At 41.0% G+C, this 20,085-nt stretch overlaps 1 protein-coding gene across 1 annotated transcript in view; it reads left to right on the top strand.

Annotated features, from left to right (window-relative positions):
* Positions 1-20,085, top strand: part of atf6 (activating transcription factor 6) — a 30,769-nt gene that overhangs the window by 1,377 nt on the left and 9,307 nt on the right. The window contains exons 2-15 of the mRNA XM_088313205.1: positions 353-429; positions 945-1,026; positions 1,125-1,222; positions 2,254-2,377; positions 2,460-2,663; positions 5,225-5,382; positions 10,737-10,922; positions 11,633-11,724; positions 12,947-13,093; positions 14,485-14,580; positions 14,659-14,761; positions 15,474-15,544; positions 16,674-16,785; positions 19,994-20,078. Of these exons, the coding sequence (XP_088169331.1) occupies positions 353-429; positions 945-1,026; positions 1,125-1,222; positions 2,254-2,377; positions 2,460-2,663; positions 5,225-5,382; positions 10,737-10,922; positions 11,633-11,724; positions 12,947-13,093; positions 14,485-14,580; positions 14,659-14,761; positions 15,474-15,544; positions 16,674-16,785; positions 19,994-20,078 (1,635 nt within the window). The remainder of the gene's footprint in view (positions 1-352; positions 430-944; positions 1,027-1,124; positions 1,223-2,253; positions 2,378-2,459; positions 2,664-5,224; positions 5,383-10,736; positions 10,923-11,632; positions 11,725-12,946; positions 13,094-14,484; positions 14,581-14,658; positions 14,762-15,473; positions 15,545-16,673; positions 16,786-19,993; positions 20,079-20,085) is intronic.

Genomic DNA, 20,085 nt, shown 5'->3' with positions numbered 1-20,085 from the left:
TCAAATAATGGGTAAATGTGTCATAAATTCAGCGTGAAAGTGTTGTTGTTTTGAATGTTATGTAGTTTCGTATACTTGTATTTGCGGCAGGGGCGTTTTAAAAAAATATTTCCTCTAATTTTTTATTTAAAAAATGTTTCTTCACCATTCTGGTAGTATTTTTTTTCTTTTTTAAGAAATTTCTCTAGCTTTGGAGGACAATAAGTCGCAAGCATTACTGAAGCTGGTGTGCCTAAAACTGATTTTCTTTTCACCGCACAATTAAATAAAAAAATAATGTCTGTGTGTAATTTCAACATTTCTGTTTATGTTATTCAACCTTTTCAACTCTCCTTTTCTTCTTCGGCCCCAGACATCAGCCTTTTTGATGAACTTGACTCCCTGGGGGATGCAGATGATTTGCTCAAGGTCCTTGAGAATGCAGACTATGTGAGTAAGCTTCAACTTCAAATTGATATTTCAAAAGTGTTGAGCGTGAATTATGCAGCTTCATAACAGCCAATGGTGAACATGACAAATTCGGAACTGAATTTACCATTACAGTGGTGCCTTAACTTACAAGTGCCCCAATTAGAGCCTTTTTTGTTTATTTTTTTAGTTATGAGGTGTCACTTGCTTGTGAACAAATTTGACAATCGAGGAAACTTCAGGCTTTCCACCGCTAGGTGGCGACAGCAATCTACTTGAAGCGATAATGCCACCAATTTGTTCTCATTATTGTTGGAATCTGACAAGACTTACTGACTTATGTTTACGCCACACTTGTTTGGTAGAATTTTTTTAAATTGTCAAAGTGACAACTGTTAAATTGAAGTTGACAAACTATTTTATATTCATCATTCAATTTTATTTGTCTGACAGTCCAGTAGTATTTCTCTCCAGTGTACAATATGCATCCAATTGGAACGATTTTCCAGAAGAAACATTTCTTTTTGGTGTTTCAGATATGCGGAGGACCAGACCTTGACTTTGATATTCCCATTCCAGCATGGACCGAAAGCTACTACACAAGCACCACCTCCACAGGTACAACCGAAGCAACTAGAAGCAAGGCCTAATGAAGAAGTCATGCTTTTGTGTTGTTTAACACAATGTCCTGTGTGTTTTTGTCCTTGTGCATCCAGACGGTGAGGTGAGTGTGCACTCTCTGTCACCTGCTCTCACCTTGAGCTCCATCCCCTCCCCCACAGCTGCGGAGGCGCCGTCCCTGTACTCTTTACATGTACGTCCAGTAGCTTCACACCTCCTCAGTTTTGTCCTTGTGACTTATTTCCAATGCAAATTTGACCCTCACTTCCCCACACTTTCCGTCTGATTTACATATGTGCGCAAATCCAGATGGCAACCAAACATGGACAGATGCTCTTGGCTGGCACACATTCTGAACAATGAGCGCTTGACTCCTGAGAGACATAACACCTTGTCAACTTTGTATTTATAGTCCAACCAATGGACATTGCCGCCATTCCTTTAACACAAGAAAACTGTTGACAGGTTTTGTCAAATTAGCATAATTTAAAAGGCAGATGTTTTCACATTTTCACAAGTCTTTCCTTGTGCCAAGTTATTGATTGCATATACAGTATATCTGCAAACATTTAGAGTCCAGTCCCAAGGACACAAAAAAAAAGGGCCAGGATTTTGGAATATTTTTTATTTATTTAATCTGTAGAGAAAGCAGGAGAAATTAGAGCCAGATTAATTCATGCTATTAATTCCATTGGATCAAGAGTCATGAATTTTCTATTAATTTATGGAGGAAATCGGCCTGCAGTTGGTAGTCTTCATCAAAGCTAGTGAAGGTTTCCTTTTAATGTGTTGCCGAGAGCGATTATTGACTCAACTGAAGAATGAACCAGATTTGTATTAGCCGAGGCTTTGTGCAAAAGCATTAAAAAAAAAATTGTTTTTAATGTAAAACGGTGGTACATGACTAACAAATTTACCGGTAATTCATTCAGTGACCAAGCCGTAATTCAGTTAAAAAAAATCAAATAAAAAATTCCCCTTTTGAAATAAGTTGAAATGCCATTACTGTAATCTATTTTCCACACATCTGCGTCTCGGCAGATGTTCCCCTCACCCCCCATGTTGCACGTGAGTAAAATGTTGAATAGCAATGCAAAGCAAGAAAATACCCAAGTGCTTGCTCCAAACTTGAAAATCTTGTAAGTTGGGGCATTTGTATGTCAAAGTAGTGCCGTAATACATTTTTGTGATCAAATAACTCATACGTGCACATTCTCCCTGCAGGATGAGGCCTTGTCTCCGCAGTCGCAACCTTCGCCGGTGTCGGTGTGCTCCGAGTCGAGTGGCTTTTCTGAAATCACTCTACCGGCGAAGAAAGCAGCAAAGAGGACCAGCCAGACGGCACGAGGTGAAGTGTCCATTGCAATCTATCAGGATATGACGTCACGCATAAATCCTGATATCTTATTTCCTGGTGCACGGCAACACAGTTAAACCGGCGCAGTCAAGCAACAGGCCCATTCAGATGTGCGCCAAAGTTTCCATCCAGCCCAAACCGGTGATTGCAGCCGTGCCCTTGGCTCAGGCAGCCGCTCCCCTGCAGCCCAAGACAATCATCCTCCAGCCCTTGCAGACCACCATGCTGCCTGTGGTCAAAGCAGCTCCCATCAGCATTCAGCCAGCGCCCTCTCCAGGTAGGAGTTTGGACGTGCAACGCTGTGTGTCTCACTTGATTGCAACAAGTGTGATTATCTGTCGGAAACTCACGTGTTCTTTACATTTTGGATATTTTTTTGTCACTAGAACAACAATAACTGTTTTGTTAACCAATGTTTATTGCAAATTTGTTTTCCACATGAGCGTCATTGGTGATGTAGCCAACAGAGGGTAGTGTTGGCTCACAGTTGGAAGCGACCCGTTTTAAATGAGCAAATCTGGTCATGTAGACTTTATTTCAGAATAAAAAAAAAAAATTCTCACTGGACAATCTATACATTTTTTAATGTTTTACATGATATGTTCCTGCTGAATTGAACCTAATGATGGTATAAAAAAAATGGTCGGTAGATCTTGGGACCCCAGAATGGGTAAACAGTGGCATGAATTAATGTTAATTTTTGATCCGCTTGAGGTAATGCGACCAATAAATTGGCTGATTTAATTTGATTTTTTTAATCACTTTTTGGGAATATTTTTTGCTGCTGATAAACTTCTGCTCCATTTATCAGTAATATAGTGAAAACACGTTGTGGAATTTTACTTCAGTGGCCACGATACCACAGTTATAACAGTTTTGAAATTGTTATTACAGTAATCTTTTATTTCATTTTGCGTTTTTTTTTTTCTTTTATTTAAATTTAATTTGAGATGCACCACAATCCTTATATTGTCTTAAATTAAGCTACGTTGGTCTCACTTTTCATCCCTTGGAAGCCAAGTTGCCAACTTGTAAAGTAGATTTGTGGCTCGATTTCCTGATTTAGTTGAATTATGGATCTCGTGCTCTCTCTTTCTTTCAACCCCCGTCCCAAAAAAAATCTCGTGTAATTACCGGTTACTCATCAACTTCAGTTTAATTTCTCAGTGAATAATCCCTTCATGTAAGTGATAAGGCATGTGTAGGCCTGAGGAGATGCAGGTCTCTATGAAGGTATGAAGTGGGTCTCATGATTTTCCCGTTCTTTAATACCAAGCTGGTCCACGATGTGTTACATCTTTCACACCTAGGCCAAAGTAAATACTTGTCTTCCAAGTGAGCTGCATACCCGCTGAACTCTTCTTGCCTTGAATTTGAACTTGGCTTCTCCGTCGTCCACTTGGTAATAGCCGAGGCTACAGATGGCCAAATTTGATACAAGTCAAAGCTTTGCACCCGAGACCAAAGTCTAAAGTTGCCTGTTCTTTGTTTGACCGTGATCTCCTCCTGATTGTTCACAGACCTGAGCTAAGAAAAATGACCGTAATATTTTCATTTTGTCGTCTGGCCTGGGCTGTAATGTACTTTTTACAAAGAACAAACTGCTCTCTTGAGGCTTTTATATTCACCGCTCTTAATTTTGAAGTATTTAGCTCAACACACATTAATTAGCTGAGGTGGCTACCACTTGATTAGCTCTGACGGGTTGTTTGGTATTAAAGAGGCGCTCGTAATGATTCCTGGAAGTCAGATGGGCTCCTTCGTGCTTTAATGTTCTTCTTCTCCTTTTGTGCTATTGCTGGCTTATCCTCGTTTCAGATGTAACCTGTCTTTTTAAAAACGTGGCCGCACGGGCTATGTTCACTCCTCCACATCTACTAAGACGCCTCTCCACTTGGCGTGTCGAAGATAGTATATCTGTAAACATCGGGTTGTTAAAAGGCGAGAGGTTAATGGAGGTCACCAGTGATGAGGGAGGTTCCTTGCCATCTGCAGCCAAAGACTTTATAAACAAAACACTGATATGGCTTCCTACTAATTTTTATCATATTACCCTCAGATTTTTAGTTTGAGGTGATGACATGACAAATTGGTATTGAAAGCATTTTTTCAAAAAATTCACTCGCCACCTCATTAGGGTCACATGCTTGTAGTTTGTCTGCAACTACACTCCGCTCTCGTTCAACACAGCCATTTTTTTCTAACGCTTGTCCTCATGAGGCGAGAGGTGGGGTCCGTCTCAGTTGATTTGAGATGAGCCTGCTCTTGTCGCCATCCAACCACGCAGTAAATATCAATAAGCATTTTCATTCACGTTCACAACTACGGACAATTTGCTGGGCGCATTTTGTACGTGGTTAAAGTGCGAGCGATTTGTCCTTGCTCCTTGTGAGTGTTTACATTTTATATTTATTTGTACAAGTGTGTTTGTGTGCCTGCGTGCTGGTGTGAAACTGCTGAAAGCACAATTTTACTCTTTTTTTTTTTTAGCTCAAGTTGAGCAGCAAAGTATCTGAAGCTCGCTCGTAATTCTAGTTTTGGCTCTCAGCACAAAAAAATTGATCAAGCGACAATTTGTTGCTTGAAAACTTGTAAATTGGGTTAATTGTCGAGGTAGCCACTGTATTTGTGTCACTACTTATTAATAATAATAAAAAAAAAACAATATACTTGTTTGATTTTCATTGGGATGCGACATTATTCCAAAACAAAATTGAAACTCATTGAATTATCCAATTAAAAAAAAAAAAATTAAGTGTAGGCCCACCATGTTCTCATAAAATAACATTAGCCAAAAATGTCCATCTTGTAACCTGTGTGTCATGTCTTTGTTTTTAGCCCAGTCCATCATGCTGTCCCAATCAAGCCAGCTGCTGCAGATCAATCCCGCTCATGCTGTCACCAGCGGCATGGTCGCCATGCCAACGCTGGGCCAGGACAGGCCTGTCGTCGCGCCGCCGGTGGTCACGCTTCAAAGCCCTTCTTCGGATGACGATGTGAGTTAATGATTTTCTCCAGGGTGGAGTGGAAATGCTCTGCTCTGCGCCTTGACACAACAATGTCGCATTTGCCACTTGTTGCTAGGTAGAATTCAATCATTACTGCCTTATATGCCAGTGAAAACAAAAGCACACCCACTAGACTCCCAACGTAGAACTGAGGTTGCGGTTAATCTGGAGCTCGTCCCAACTGACTTTTGGGGCGAAAAGCAAGGTACATCTTGCTCCGGTTGCCAGGGCACATATAGACAAAACTCACAGTCTCATTATGGACAAGGGTCTTTTTAAAGTCTTCATTTAAACTCCCGTGCTTGTTTTTGGATTCTTCACCGAAACTTGAATACACGGAAACAAATTTAATCCAAGAAGAATTTAATCCTATAAACCAGGACATACATTCCCAAAAGAGCACAATAATAATTATAGGACATATTTATTCATACATAATTTAGCAATAAAATCCACGCTCTGTATTATATTGTAAAAAAGGAAAGAAACAGTGTCATTTGTGTGCCTTCCATGTGACCCAAGGACTAATATAGTAACCTTCGGTTATGAGCCGCATCTGCAATGTATCATTTTTGTAACAGACTGGACTCAATAATACTGTCGGTTTAGGATGCCCCGCGGATGCCCTGAACTACCGTGTTGATGTCTCCTGACCTTCGTCGTTTCGCAAACACTTGAGTTATGCTTTGTCTGCGCAGTGACATGTACATCCTCCTCATTGTTTCTGTTTAAACAACATCTACAAATCTTTCCATGCCTGTCCAAATTGTTTGCCTCCGTTACACAGAGCCTCAGTGTTGTTTCGGGCTTCGGTCCACAGCGCCGCCGCTCGCGATGGCTTGCTCTCGTCTGACCTTTTTGATGATTTGAGAAATTTTCTCATAGCTCTGTTTGTCACTCTTCTTCTTTTTTTTTTTTTTGCTGGGAGATAGGTTTCCACATGCTTTGTTTGCTGTTTAACTTGTCGTCCATGGTGCCAAAAAGTTCCATTAAGCAATTGCATGAAGAGCTCTTTGCATCTCATTCGGAAGATGCAATATTTAGGGCGATAAATGTTGCGGAATTACAAAAAAACATCTAAACCTTTCTATGAATGTAAACACGTCAATAAAATTCCAAATAGAAAGAGAACGACTGTTGACATTTAAAGTCATTAAAAATCTGAAAGGGATTGTTTTTTTGTTTTTTTTAACTGGACACCCTCAAATCAGATCCCGCTCTTTTCAATTTTAAGCATCACAAAAATTCACCAGTTTAAAAAAAAAAAAATGTTCTTACTGCCTGCATGTAGGTCATATCATTCTTATTAGAACCTATTCTGCCGTGAAATGCCGCACAGTGGTATACTATGTGGCCGGGTCACATTTACCGTCACATGCTTGTTAAATGGTGGCCTGCTTGCGCCAGGTGTTCGTATCTGCTATACTTGTGTCTCTGTGTTACTGTATTGTGGCCTCTAGTTAGGTTATATAAACCCGGGTTTTAAACAGCTGTGAACGATTTTATGCTTCAGGCAGGTGTTTTGCAGGATTGAAGCTTTTGCAACAGCTGTAAACAGCCATCAGGGATTGAGTCCCTGATATGTAATGCCACCCCTGCACAGCCGGGTCATTTGGCTGCTCCAAAATGAGCCTCCGCAAATCTTCCATTGCAAGGATTTGGGGATTTAGAGGAGACCCCAGCAGTGTTTAGGGTGGTGTGAGACTTTATTGATAGTGTTGCATTTCGATATGTATTTTTTTTAAAAACCGTCTTATTGTGAAATATTGAGGCTTTTGAAATGTGGAATGATTTGCCGCACAAAAATACTGTAAAAACGTGTCATAGGTCAGTTTTCGTTTTTGCAAATTTACTTAGCGGAAAATAACTTCTAGCTTCAGACATGATCCAAACTTTTTTCCCCCCTTACACTTGCATTTGAAAAACCACAAATAGTTAAAATCTTTGGCATTGACTAGCTACCTCCCTCTTGTGAAATTGCAGGCGCTGAATTGCATCGACAATTTGTACACCCGTTTGGAAACAGGTGTGAAAGTGGTGGAGACCTTCGTATTTAAAATAGGATTTTTTTGTTTTTTTTTTAACTTTACTGTTTGTTGCGCTGATAGTTTTCACCTTCGAACCTTTTTGAGAGCTCTGCAAGCGCAAAATGACATTTGAAATCATGGGATGTGAAGTATTAGGAAAAAACAAACATTGTTGAGTGACACAAAAGAAATCTATTGCTTCCATAATTTGGGGGACGCAAGCAACCACTTAAAAGGAGTGTTTTGTTGGATTTGACTTGCCCAGAATGTGTGGGAATTGGATGCATCTGCTCAGCGTGCATAACGTTGTGTTTAAAACTTGGAAGAGGCAACATCAATTGTCACCATGTGCTGAAATAATTCAGATGCAAACAGAAAAAAAAAATGCTGAGTTTTGTCAGTGGTGTGGTGGCATGACTCCTTCTTGTGACTCCAAGTCACAGAACAAAACAAAAAGCAGAAGGATAGACGATGAAGGCATCCAGCAGCTACGTTATCTTGCCGAAGCTTATCGATGCATTCTCTGGACTGGCTCGCCTCACGGGGGTTGCTGGCGTGCTGCAGACACGCTGAACTGGCCGACAGCCATTTGCAAACAAGCCTTCACCCCTACAGACAATTTCGAGTCTTCAGCAGACCATGCATTTATCTCAATCTCAGTCACTTTACCAAACATTTTTATTTGGGCCCCCTTTTGACCCATCAGAGGAGTTCAAGTGAGGCACAGCAGCTAGAAAAAAATAAAAACCAACAAACTAATCTGGGTTTGCTAATTTGGGCAAAGATTAAATGATTTATAGTCATTATTGACCTTCGCTTTGTAAGTGTTTACATCATCTTTTAACTGGATCTCGGAAGACGGATCACGTCGCCCCCATTCTTGGCCTCTCTTCACCGGCTCCCAGTGCACTTTAGAGTTACTTCTGTTCGTCTTCAAGTCTTTTAATGGCCTCAGGTCTGCGGACCAAATGCTGCTGGAGGTGCCGAGGACTAAGCGCATTCTCAGGGGGGATCGTGCATTTTCTGTTGCCGGTCCTACCCTATGAAATGAGCTCCCATTGAATGCGAGGCAAGCCCCGCCCCCTCTCTGTCCATTTTTTTAAAACTCATTTGAAGACACATTTTTATTCTTTAGCTTTCGAGTCAACATGAGACTGTCGCTGTTCTGCTGTTCTTCTGATATTGTTTGTCTTTTAATTTGTGTGCTAATTTCCCGCTAATTGATATTACACCGTATGGAAAGTGTATCGTATTAAATTTTGCAGGCTGACCATCACCTCTAATCTCGTTGCACACTTGAGTACAATGACAATAAAGGGATTTCTATTCATCTTGCTTGTATCCGCACTCATGCTACCGTGATCCATGTTTAAGACGCCGCTTCAACTTGCAAATGAAGCCTGTCCACTTACGATGGATTAATCACACACACTTCCTCTTAGGTAGCACTTCATGTGCACAATTGCATGACCGACTGACAGCTGTTAGCAGCTGGTCCCCTCAGCGGCTCTTTAAAGGGACAGCGAGAGCCGCGTAATCCGCTCATGGGCTGACTTAATGCGTTTCTACGGTTCTGCGCGTGAACATTTTCTCAGCCACAAAAAAAAAAAAACGCAACCAAAGTTTTTGCCTTGCTCAGCCTCGCTGTGGTGTCGAGGTGACGTTCACCCCGCGCTCCACTCCCTGGTAACTGCGTAGTTGCGGCGTTCCCAGGCTCGCGCTTGTGGCACGACTCCCAGATCCTGGCTGGGAGACTGAGGAGTTTCTCAGGAGACGGAACACAAATACGGGGATCCAAATAACTTAATCGCTGCCAGGGCTATTCGTCCTGCGATCTTAGAAGCTCTACCACGACATATTTGTTGTTTGTGTGTCAAAGTGTGGTAGTTTTTTTTGTATTGGTTCAGTATACAGTTTTATTTTTTTATTTTGTATTAAGTGTAACGCCATAAATAGATGTTTTTGGTTTTGGTTGTTAACAATTTAGCTCGAGTGTGAAATAATTGTAGTGATAGCAATCTAGTAAGGCCTTCTGAGGTCAAACACAAACCATTCCGGACACAAAACATATTTACCCTGTAGGGAGTCCGGGAAAATTCCTGTGTGCCCTCCACGCCACCGGTTGCTATTAAGATAAAAGAAAATTGTCAATCAACATAACAAAGGCACTTCACATATCGCTTCCTGTAAAATGAAGATAAATTCGACATACCGCAGAAGAAATTTTGCTAACTAACCAGCGTTAAGTTTTGACGTAATGTCACATGGGCGACACATATTGTCATACATATTGTCTTGTAGACGTTGTTTGTTGCTTTTTTTTTTTTTTTGTAACTTTTGACCTTTTATCAGTCGCTCGTCGGTAATCGTTTCTCAAAAGTATGACACTCTCCCTAAACATCCTCACAGGCCCTCAAAGCATCTTGATGTAAATATTTTTCCCAGAAGCTTTTTCGTGTGCACTTAAGGACTCTTTTAGGGTGCGAAGTAGGTGCTGTGGTGTCATGAACCCACTGACAGACGTTGTGAACATTTCTATTCAAGACTCCCATCACTTGGAATGTGAGTGACGTAACCCTGACCTCTCTCTTTTACTTAATTCCTTCTATCTGGTGTTTCTTTTTTACTGGCGCTCTGGTCTTCGTCTTTCACGCCAGCTTGCTGCTTTTGTCACGCTCCTCTTTTGTCCCATTTGTTGCTCTTCACCACAAACACACAGAAGATGAATAATGTCATGGTTATTTAACTCAATGGCAAGCAACATGTGATCGCCTGACGTCATCTTTGGAGATGGTGAAGCAACATGTGGCTCATTAACAAAGTTTCCGTGTCAACATTTCAAACAGAACAGACCCATATATTTAGCGTATATTCTGAACAATAGAGCGCCCCTAGTGGTGAAAGAAAAATCCACACAAACTATAAAGACATGTTCTTGTGTTCTCCATTGCATGTATGTAGAAAATATTGCCACTACAAAGCAGATTTTCAAGCTGCACTGTGATGTTTGGGTAATGTGCTATATGTATTTAAAATTGGCTGGGGACATTCACCACAGGAATGAAAAACGATTTGGAACATGTTTAAACATGATGTCACACAAGTGTAAGAAGCGAATGATCGAGAGCTCAGCAGGTGGCTCATGTGGGCATTAATTGCATCACACCAAAGCGGCTCCAGTCGTCCTGTTTGGATAGGTGCTCCCCAAACGCATCCAGATGTGATGAATCTTGTGACTTGAGTCATAATCGCCTGCGTTGTTCTTTTCTTCTCCCACCCCTTGTTTGTGTCTGTGCCACTTTTTTCCGACCCCAGTCAAAGTTTTCCCAGAGGCAGCAACGCATGATAAAGAACCGCGAATCGGCGTCCCTGTCGCGGAAGAAGAAGAAAGAGTATCTGCTGTCGCTGGAAACGCGCTTGAAAATGGCGCTGTCTGAGAATGAGGTGCTCAAAAGCGAGAACGGCAGCCTCAAGAGGCAACTGGAAGGCCTGCGGAGTGAGGTGAGATGATTAGTGATAGATAGACCGATATGCTTTTTTTCAGGGCCAATACCGATTATCACGTCATAACTGATATTTGAAGCCGATATTGAAAAAAGGGGCAGAATGGTTTCAACATTTAGCAAAATAAAAACTCCAAAACTTGACTTAGTTTAAATGCCTTTAAGTATGTTTATTAAACAACTTTAGTGATTTACAACATGTTAAAGCTTTTTTAGATCTTTTTTTTGTAGAAAATCGCCAACTTAGCTTTGAAAGTTGAGCAAAAAATGCAATACGAAAACAAACTCTCTCTTTAAAGTTTACTAAGGCAAATAGTTTTCTAGTTCTAGTAGACAGACATTTATGAAAGTTTCGGCAAAGTCTGTTGTAGTGCGTGTGAGTCGAGGTGAAAAAGCAAACAGGCATCTTACTGCTGATTGGCTGCCACCCATTGCACAAGGAACCAATCAGATGGTGCTGTGGGCGGGCCAATCTGCTTCTGCAGGCAGGGCCACCAGCACAGCAGAGAGAGAGACAGAAGTGTGCTGCTGAAAGCCAAAAATAAAACGGCTTTTAATATATCAGCCTTGAAAGTTAAAAAAAAAAAAAAAGGCTGATGCCGATAATCAGCAAAATGCCAAATATCGGCCTCGAATAACGCAAAAATTAATTTCTTTTTTATTTTAAAAAAAATTTTTTTAATTATTTTTTTTGTCTTCCTTCTGCAGAATTCTGTGCTCAAGGCGACGGCTCCCAAGAGACGAGCTGTGTGCCTCATGGCGGTCCTGGTCTTCCTCATCTTTAATTTCGGACCAATAAGGTAACACTGGAATAGACGTTATCGCAGGTGTCTCTTTAGTTAAGAAGAAAAAAAGTTGCCGGCATTATTCCTGCTATGCTTAATTTACGACTGGCTTAAAAGAGGAAATAATTGGGAATTCACGGCTGCCTGTCATGTAAGACATTATCCAACGGCTAATTGAAAACAGTGCAAACTAGTTCCTATTGAATGGCGTTGTTTGCTAAAAGCAGTTTGTCAAATCAGCGGCCAACTTTAGGTTCAGCTAAGCCTTTGCTGTGCTTACAGCAAAGCGGTTGATGCAGACAATGTGTTGCAATGAATCCGTGAACCGTTAAGAATTTAGTTCTTCATTCTGTGGATGTCCTTGTCTTTGGATGAGTAAGACTGTTCTCCTCTGAAGGAAATAAATGTTCATTTGGAGTCATCTTTGCGATTGTTCCTCGCCAGAGTTTATAGGACTTTGTGACTAATAGGTGAATAAACCTCAGAACAACCCAGCCGTGGTTTGGTGGGATGTAAACATTTTCCCCCTCGTGACCGTTAGAACAAAACATGTTACGCTCCACGTGTGGTGTAAAAAGACCTACTGCGGCCGTTCCTTTTCATCTCCGCCTTCACTATTACCACATCTGACAAATGAAGACGGGTTATATAAAAGTGCTCCATTCGGCCCAGTTTGCAAATGCTGGGATTGGAGAGTCCAACTATAACAACAGATTCTCTGATGTCATGTTATAAAAATGTTTGCTCTCCCCTGGAGAGGACGTCCTCCACAAGGGATGCGAGTTGGATTTGTTGACTTTGATAAGCTTTACTCGGTGATCGGAATGTGCACAGGATCTTGAGATTTTAGCTCTGCAGCGCTTTTGTCTAAAAATGTTCCCTTGTTTTTCGTGGTGTGCTCTGTAGCTGCTTGTCTCGATGTGTTTATATGGAATTTAAAAAAAAAAAAATCGAAAATATGCCCACTTTTTACATGCCAAATTCCGTTTTTGAAATGTAAAATGAAAATGCCACCTGGTGTTATAAAAGCATCGAATGACACCGCAGTGTGCTTTGGATCATACAGACTAGATCAGAGTTCACGGTCGGGCTTCGTGGCTTGAATCAAAAAAAGAAACTCGTGCGTGTGCACAGGATGAGGGCCACTTGGAATGTCCTTTTTTTTTTTTTTTTCCACCGTCCACATTGTCCTAATTTCGCCTTTCTCAATCCCCCCCCCCACGTCTGCATTCATCAGTCAGCTTCAGGACAACTCGGGCTCCGGGCTGGAACTTGTGCCCGTGCAGCACAGCAGACACCTTTTAGGTTTCTCGCCGGAAACAGACAGCAAAGCCGTGGCGGGCCCCGAGGCTGTTGGAAATGGCAGCGCCGAGATGCCCGACAGGTAACGTTCTCCACACACGTCACCTGCGCTACGGGCCTGGCCTGCTCGGGTACCAACTCATGACGACGTGTAAACAAACATAAGCGCAAGGGGCTCTCCAACTTGTATCCAAACGCCTGCCTTGAAATATCCCTCGAGCTGCGCTTTGAGTAACAAGGCGGGAAATTGGGGTCAGGCCATGTTTGACATCCCGTTTTATATCACGAGCTACAGCTTATTTTCCCAAGCCTTTATATATTTTTCTTTCTATTTCAAAATGCAATTGAGGCCCAGTGAGTCTCATTTGTAAATTGCATGAAAAACATTTGTATTTGCTACATTACCTGCACCCCCCCCCGACCTGAAAATGATGTTTCGCAAGGTGGTTAACGTCCACAATATTGGCAGACATACGCTACATGTGCGCTATGTCACTTGTTAATACAAGCCAGTCACCTGCAGTATCAGCTTTTCTTAAACCCATGCAAGGAGGAAGGAACACATTAGCATTTTCAAAAGGGTGTGACAGCGCCAAATGCTCGCAGAGGACAGAATGATTGTTTGGGGGGGTGGGTGGCTATAATGCAACCTAATCTGGGGGTCTGCCTGAATAGGAAGCTGTGCATGCGGAAAGGTTAATATGGGCCCCCAAAGCGAGAGTTATGATCAGGCCGCTGTGCTTTGACATGTCGAAGAGAACTTATTCCAGGACCTTGAGAGTTGGCCGAGGTTGACGGAGATTTTTTTGGTGGCTCATGTTTTGCTAACGAGCGCCCTTGCAGGTGGGCTCCAAGGGTAGACATTACATCAGCAGCAAGAGCAATACAGTAACTCCTCCCATAACGTACATGTGGAATTGGGAAGTATTCACTTTTGATTTTGTCATTTGGTGACAGTGAAGTCCTACTTGAATATCTTTATCAAATGGCACTCGGCACGTATTGTCATAAAGTGTGAGGGGCCAATAGACGACGAAGCGCATTCCACGTTGCAGGCTTTTATATCTTTCCATCAGCAATGTTCAACATGTTGCTTTATGCTTAAACTATATTGACTGGCAAGCCCGCCCGTCGCAACACATGGTAACTATTAAAATTCAATCACTGCCTTATTAAAAAAAAAAAAAAATCAATAAAGTCACACTTGTGCCCAGATTGAATTCAAGTCGATCGCCCACTCGTCATGGGTGTTTGGCTTTGGCTTTGACTGCAGACGCAAGGCATGCGGCCATGTTGGCTCTCTCTGTGCAGAGAAAGCGTCTTTTTTAATTTAATGAGAAGAACATTTTTTTTTTAAACAGGTCTTAAAAGCATGTGTGCAATTCTCACACGCACGTTTCCAAGCCTTTCAACATGTTTTCGACTCTCATCAATGTTTTCTTGGCCTCCTGTCATGTGTTTGTGGCGTTGCAGTGCTGAGGACAAGGCCCTGATGGTGGTGAAGGAGCTTAACTTCCTCACGCCGCCGCCCCCCTGCCTGCCGCCTGTTAATAGGACCAAGTGCATTGAGTGAGTGTGGATGCAGCTCTGTCGTTCCCCCCCAAAAAAAGAATTTGCTTTTAATTGTGTGCTGACTTTGATTGACAGGCTGGCCCACGAGTTGAGGGGGTGGGTCCAACGTCATGACTCGCAGCTGACCAAATCCAGGCGCATGAGCAACAGCCACCTCAGACACTCCAGGAGCTTTCTGGCAAGTCCCATCAGCTCATTCTGCTAAATATTTTGCCATGTACACCTCTTTAACTCATTTACTCCCATTGACGGATAAATACGTCAAAGATCCTTTTTTTTTTTCTTTGGACTCGGCTGATAGTGAATGAGTTAAAAAAAAATTAAAAATCATTTCTGAACTCAAGCGAATTGCTTTCATCAGGAAAGTCTTTGTTTGGCAAAGCAAAGCCACTCTTTTCACCACCGTTTTACTTCCGCGCTCACTTTCAACGTTTTTGTCCTCTCATTCCTCCTTTTTGAGCTGGATTTAATCCGGCAACCATGAGAAAGTAAATACAACACTCAGGGGGGGATCTGTGGAATTAGTGCGCCCCCCCTACCTCTCTGCTTCGTTTTTTTTTTTTTTTTCCATCATTTTTTTTTTTTCAATGTCCATCTGGTTAGCTCTAACTCACTAATACCTGCCCTGTTATTTATGGACATCAACTATATAGTTTATTCATGATCTTGTTTGAATTTGAGAGCATGAAATTTCACCACAGCACTCAACATGGACCAAAAATGGCACCTCTATTGTTATTTTCTTCAAGATGTGATTACTAGGAAACAAAATAATACCTTGACATGTTTTCTTAAGAATTAGCCGACCCAACCGTTAGACTTAATGGGGAGGTTGGACTTTGCCGGCCAGTGTTATTGTTGTTAATGGGTGTTGTAAAATTTTCCAACAGAAAACTGAGCATAAGGATGCCGAGAGCTCCCAAATTGTGACTGTTCCATACGCAAAAACTGCCAAAGAAAAGTGAGTAATGGCATGATATCATTTATTTTCACAAATGTTCATTTTTATTATACAGCAACGTATGCCTAATTTAAAGAAGCAGTAAGGAGCAGATGTTGTAAGCTCCACCTTCAGTTTGTGAAGTTTAAATTGCTTCTAGGTCACTGCAGTAAATAAAAGCTCAACAGAGGTAAAAGGTGAATTTGTCAGCTAAATGCTAGCAAATGTTATCTGGTTCACAATATGAGTGTTAGAGCTGCAGAATGCAATTTTTAACATGATTTTTTAACCCTATTGTTTCTTTAAAAAAAAATTCCACATGACACCCTGCAAAAAAGAAAATGATGCACCTGAAAAATAGATTTTCCATGACGTAAAGTCCAACTGTTCATATAATGGCATTTGACTTAAGTGGCTCTTTAAATGGAACCATAATGGGACGTAAAATTTCTTCTCCTTTTTTGGAAATTGCCCCCCCCCTTTTTCTTGCTTTTTACAGTTTAATGAAGCACAGATTGTAAAGGATGACCCCAGTACTTGACTTCAGAGTTTTGGCTCTCAAAACCTTTTCTGCTGAGCTGCACTCACATCAGACAGATGGAGTCAATAGGTTCTGTTGGCCCCCTATAGTTTTTTTCCCCTCCTTGGCTAGGAAATGTGAAGGACGGAGGGGAAACGGTTTTAACAGGTCCGGCAGGCTAGGTTCAAATGAGTTTTTTTTTTTTCTCCAATTCATATCATAGTCAGAGGGGCTTACAGATTTGCATGAAAATATTCTTAAGAAAAAAAAAAAACCTTGAGGCAACTGAATTCTTGGAGTGATTAGAAGCCCGCATTGTATTACTAATCCTCCCAATGCTTATTTTGCCTTTTAGTTTTCACTGTTTTGACCAGCAATTACCATTTGAAATGAAGTCGACTCAAAATAGAGAGAGCTCATTTAGCTGGCATTTAAGTTCTTAGTCTTGAAGAAATGTTAATGTTTTCCCCAAAATAAAACGGTTCCCAGGTGGCCTGTGGCAGCTGCATCGAATTTTATTTCATCAACTTTTCTACTCAATCGTCTCCACCAAAATATCTTGCCGTTGCGATTGTGAAATAGCAAAGATTTGTATTGCCGTGTTTCTGACTTTACGTTTTTGTTCCGAAGGACCCCTGGCAGTGAGCTGCAAGTGTACGACAGACCCGCTCACTCGTACAGCGACTTCTTTGCCGAGATGAACCGGCGAGGCGACACATTCTACGTCGTGTCTTTCCGCAGGGTAAGTTTAGAGTCGGAGCTTCACAAAATTGCAACAATCATCACGTCAAAATAGTCCATAAAGGTTTCACAGCTTGACTCTGATTGTCCGTCAGATTTTTTTCAATTTGGTTGTTCCTGTAAACCAGTGCTTCTCAAATAGTGGGGGCGCGTGTGACCCTGGCGAACATGCTTTTTTCCCGCCATTCTACCATAAATTGTAATTGCACATCCACTCCACTAGTTGGCAGTGGCGCTCTCCTTGCTAGCCTTATTAACTCTACGTTGTAGGTTTGTTCTGCAACGAAAATGCTCTTATCTTTTGAGAAGCACTGCTGTAAACTGTCCATGAAGTGACTAAGAAAAAGGACCCAATGAATGAATCATAAATATTATGTAATAGGTCGGTTCCTTAACATAAAAACTTAATGTGAGACCACAGCGGCGGTTGGGCTAACGTTCACACACCAAAGGGTGTAACTGCCCCTTTCCAGTCCTTTTTTTTCTTCTCAGCCCATTTGCAATCATGAGCGGCGTGTTTAATGGTTTTATGGACGACGACATGTCATTTTTCATCTCCTCTGCCTTTCTTCATTAGGCTTGTTGACCTCAGTTGTGACAAGGGGGCTGTTTTTAATTTTCTCTCGCCTGACATGATTAATACCGGACATCACTTTCAATAAAAAGTCTTTGATCACTTTTTATGCTGCCCTTTCCTCCCCCCCCAGAGGATACTCAAAAGCGGCACCAACGTAACTTTCTTCTCCGCGCATACAAGAGATTTCCTTCAGTTGTCATTTTCCATTTGAATTTCTACATCCAATGATTTGATGAAAAAAAATAAGTTCTTACATATTAATACATATGCTGAATAACTCTTTGAATCTTAACTCATTCACTACCAGCCAAGTAAAAAAAAAAAAAATGGGTATTTGACGTCTTTAACCGTCAATGGCAGTAAATGAGTTAAGATTCTTTCTGATCTTGAAACAATGCAGAGTTGTCAAATAAGAACGTATATTATTGATGTTGCAAGATATTTGGACAGTTTGTGGTGTCCAGTTTCGAGAGACATTTTTAAATAGAAGCGACAGTAATTTTCAGACCATCGAAGTAAAATTGGATCATTTACGCGAGCTCATTTGATGATCTTTCACGGCATACTAATTAATGTGCTGGGAATCGCTGGTTATGCGCTATATAAAAATAGTGGTAATATATTCACATGTTTTAAATCAGCGCACTTACTCATTGCGTTAACTTTAATTTGAAGGAATCTGATCTGGTTTTATTTGCGTGTGTTTGGTTTCCTGGGTTCCTGGATCTACATATTTGAAATGACCTTCCCCCCCACTCATGATGTGATTAGAAGACTAGCCAAGGTTCTGGGTTGAATTTGGATTTTGAAGGCAATCATTATTAATTTAGACTCTTGTCTAGTGGATAGTTGATACAATTTTGCCTTGTTGTCACCCCAGATCATTTTAAACCCTTCACAGGTAAACAAGTACCTGCGGGCCTCATTTTGAGCATGAAATGAGCTGAGGCCAGAAAAATGTTGAAGTCCTCATAGGTATTGTGTTATGGCACCAGCAGTAAGTACGCTAGAACTTAATGTAAGTGTATCGGGGTGACGTGGTGGAAACACTCACTTTAGCATTTCGGCATTATGTTTCAAGGAAAATGTACCTGTCGTCATGGAGCCCAGAGCTCTTAGATCAGATTGTCTCGCTGAAAGTCATTTGATGGTGAGCCGTAATGGGCATGATATTTTCTTACACAGTAAAGAACCTGCTCATTTTGGGCCATTTAAAGGCAAAATAATAACATTATTTACAGTGATAAAAGTGATTGACAATGTACCGAGAAAGAAATGGCTCAATGAATGAGAATATCCACTCCGCACATACTGGTGTGCAAACAAAGTAGTTTTGAACCTAGTGAAGATAAGTGGCAAGCATAATGAATTGATGAATTAAATGATATTCTTATTGTGAATAGCGGCAAAGTTGAACAGCCCAATGGAATTTAATTAAAAGCAAATGTATTGACCTCTACAGTTAAATATGACAGACTTGTTCTTTGCCTGTGACTCTTTCGCACACCACACTTTGAAAATCACTTATCCAAAGGATTAACTCGACAGACATGTTGGCTTTTTCTTTGTCAAGGAGAAATATGACGAACCCCGTAAAACTGCAAATAGCCACACAACGTGGAAAAGTGGCGCACACATTTCTGTCCTGGCTGCTTAGTCTAACGATGCTAATAATAAAAGAGAAAGTACACTGGAAAGTTGGCAACATTTAATCTTAATTTAACCGTGATGGCATGTGACCATTTGGCCACACATCTTTCTACATTAATAATCAAATGTTATTATTACATTGTTATTACATTATTGCCTTATAACAATAATTAACATTTGTATTTCTGTATAGTCAGGGTGAGGTTAAAAAAAATCACTCTTTGATTGCCCTTTATCATCATTATTTTGTTTAGGCCAATGCTTTCTTTGATTATTCCTCAATCGAACTTTATTAGACTTGTCAGTAATGGCCGGTGAAAGATTAAGTATAGCACTTTTATCATGTAAACTTTGCCTGTACTGCTAATTGAGGTTTGATTTTGAAACCGATTTCCATTATTTTCCATGGGAAAGATAGTTCAGAAATGAAATTGTCACCGTTTGTGTGAGGCTCCACTGAATACTAAATTAAATATTTATTACTCATTTATTATTCACAAATTTCATGATTGGATTATATACTCTACTCTGCTGTTATTTGGGCTTGTTGACAAGTATAAGTGGTTTGGCACACAATGTATAGTGTTGGCGCCCCTCAGTCCTCATAAAAACCTCATTAAAAGAACTTGTGTCATACCGTATGAATCTGCAATCTCATAAGTGTTTGCACAAATGCACGACATTCAGCTGCGGACAACTCTTTTAAAAGTATACATTGCCATTTCACATGACGTGCAACGTCATAAATGAATCACTTTGCCGTTTTTGTCTCTTGGGAGTGAAGGACACAAAAGTGCTTTGCGAAGACGATTTTGATTATAGGCTGCGGCGTGGAAATTGGACTCAGTTTGTGACATTTCGAAGAAATGAACACTATTGACCGCGAGGATCTTTTCAGCACCCATAAAATGAGAAGCCTCTAATTTATAAAAGGATAACACCAGTAGTATACTTTCCGTAACCTTCTCGTGTTGTCTCTCAGGATCATCTGCTACTTCCTGCGACCAGCCACAACAAAGGAAGTCGTCCTAAGATGTCTGTGGTGTTGCCTGCCATGAACGTAAACGGTAAGGA

This window comes from Idiotropiscis lumnitzeri, chromosome 13 (genome assembly GCF_059441095.1).
Source record: "Idiotropiscis lumnitzeri isolate Australia: NSW breed Sydney's pygmy pipehorse chromosome 13, RoL_Ilum_1.0, whole genome shotgun sequence".
NCBI classification, from domain to species: Eukaryota; Metazoa; Chordata; class Actinopteri; order Syngnathiformes; family Syngnathidae; genus Idiotropiscis; species Idiotropiscis lumnitzeri.
Note: the sequence above shows the minus strand (reverse complement) of the source record. Positions and strands in the feature narration are given on the sequence as shown.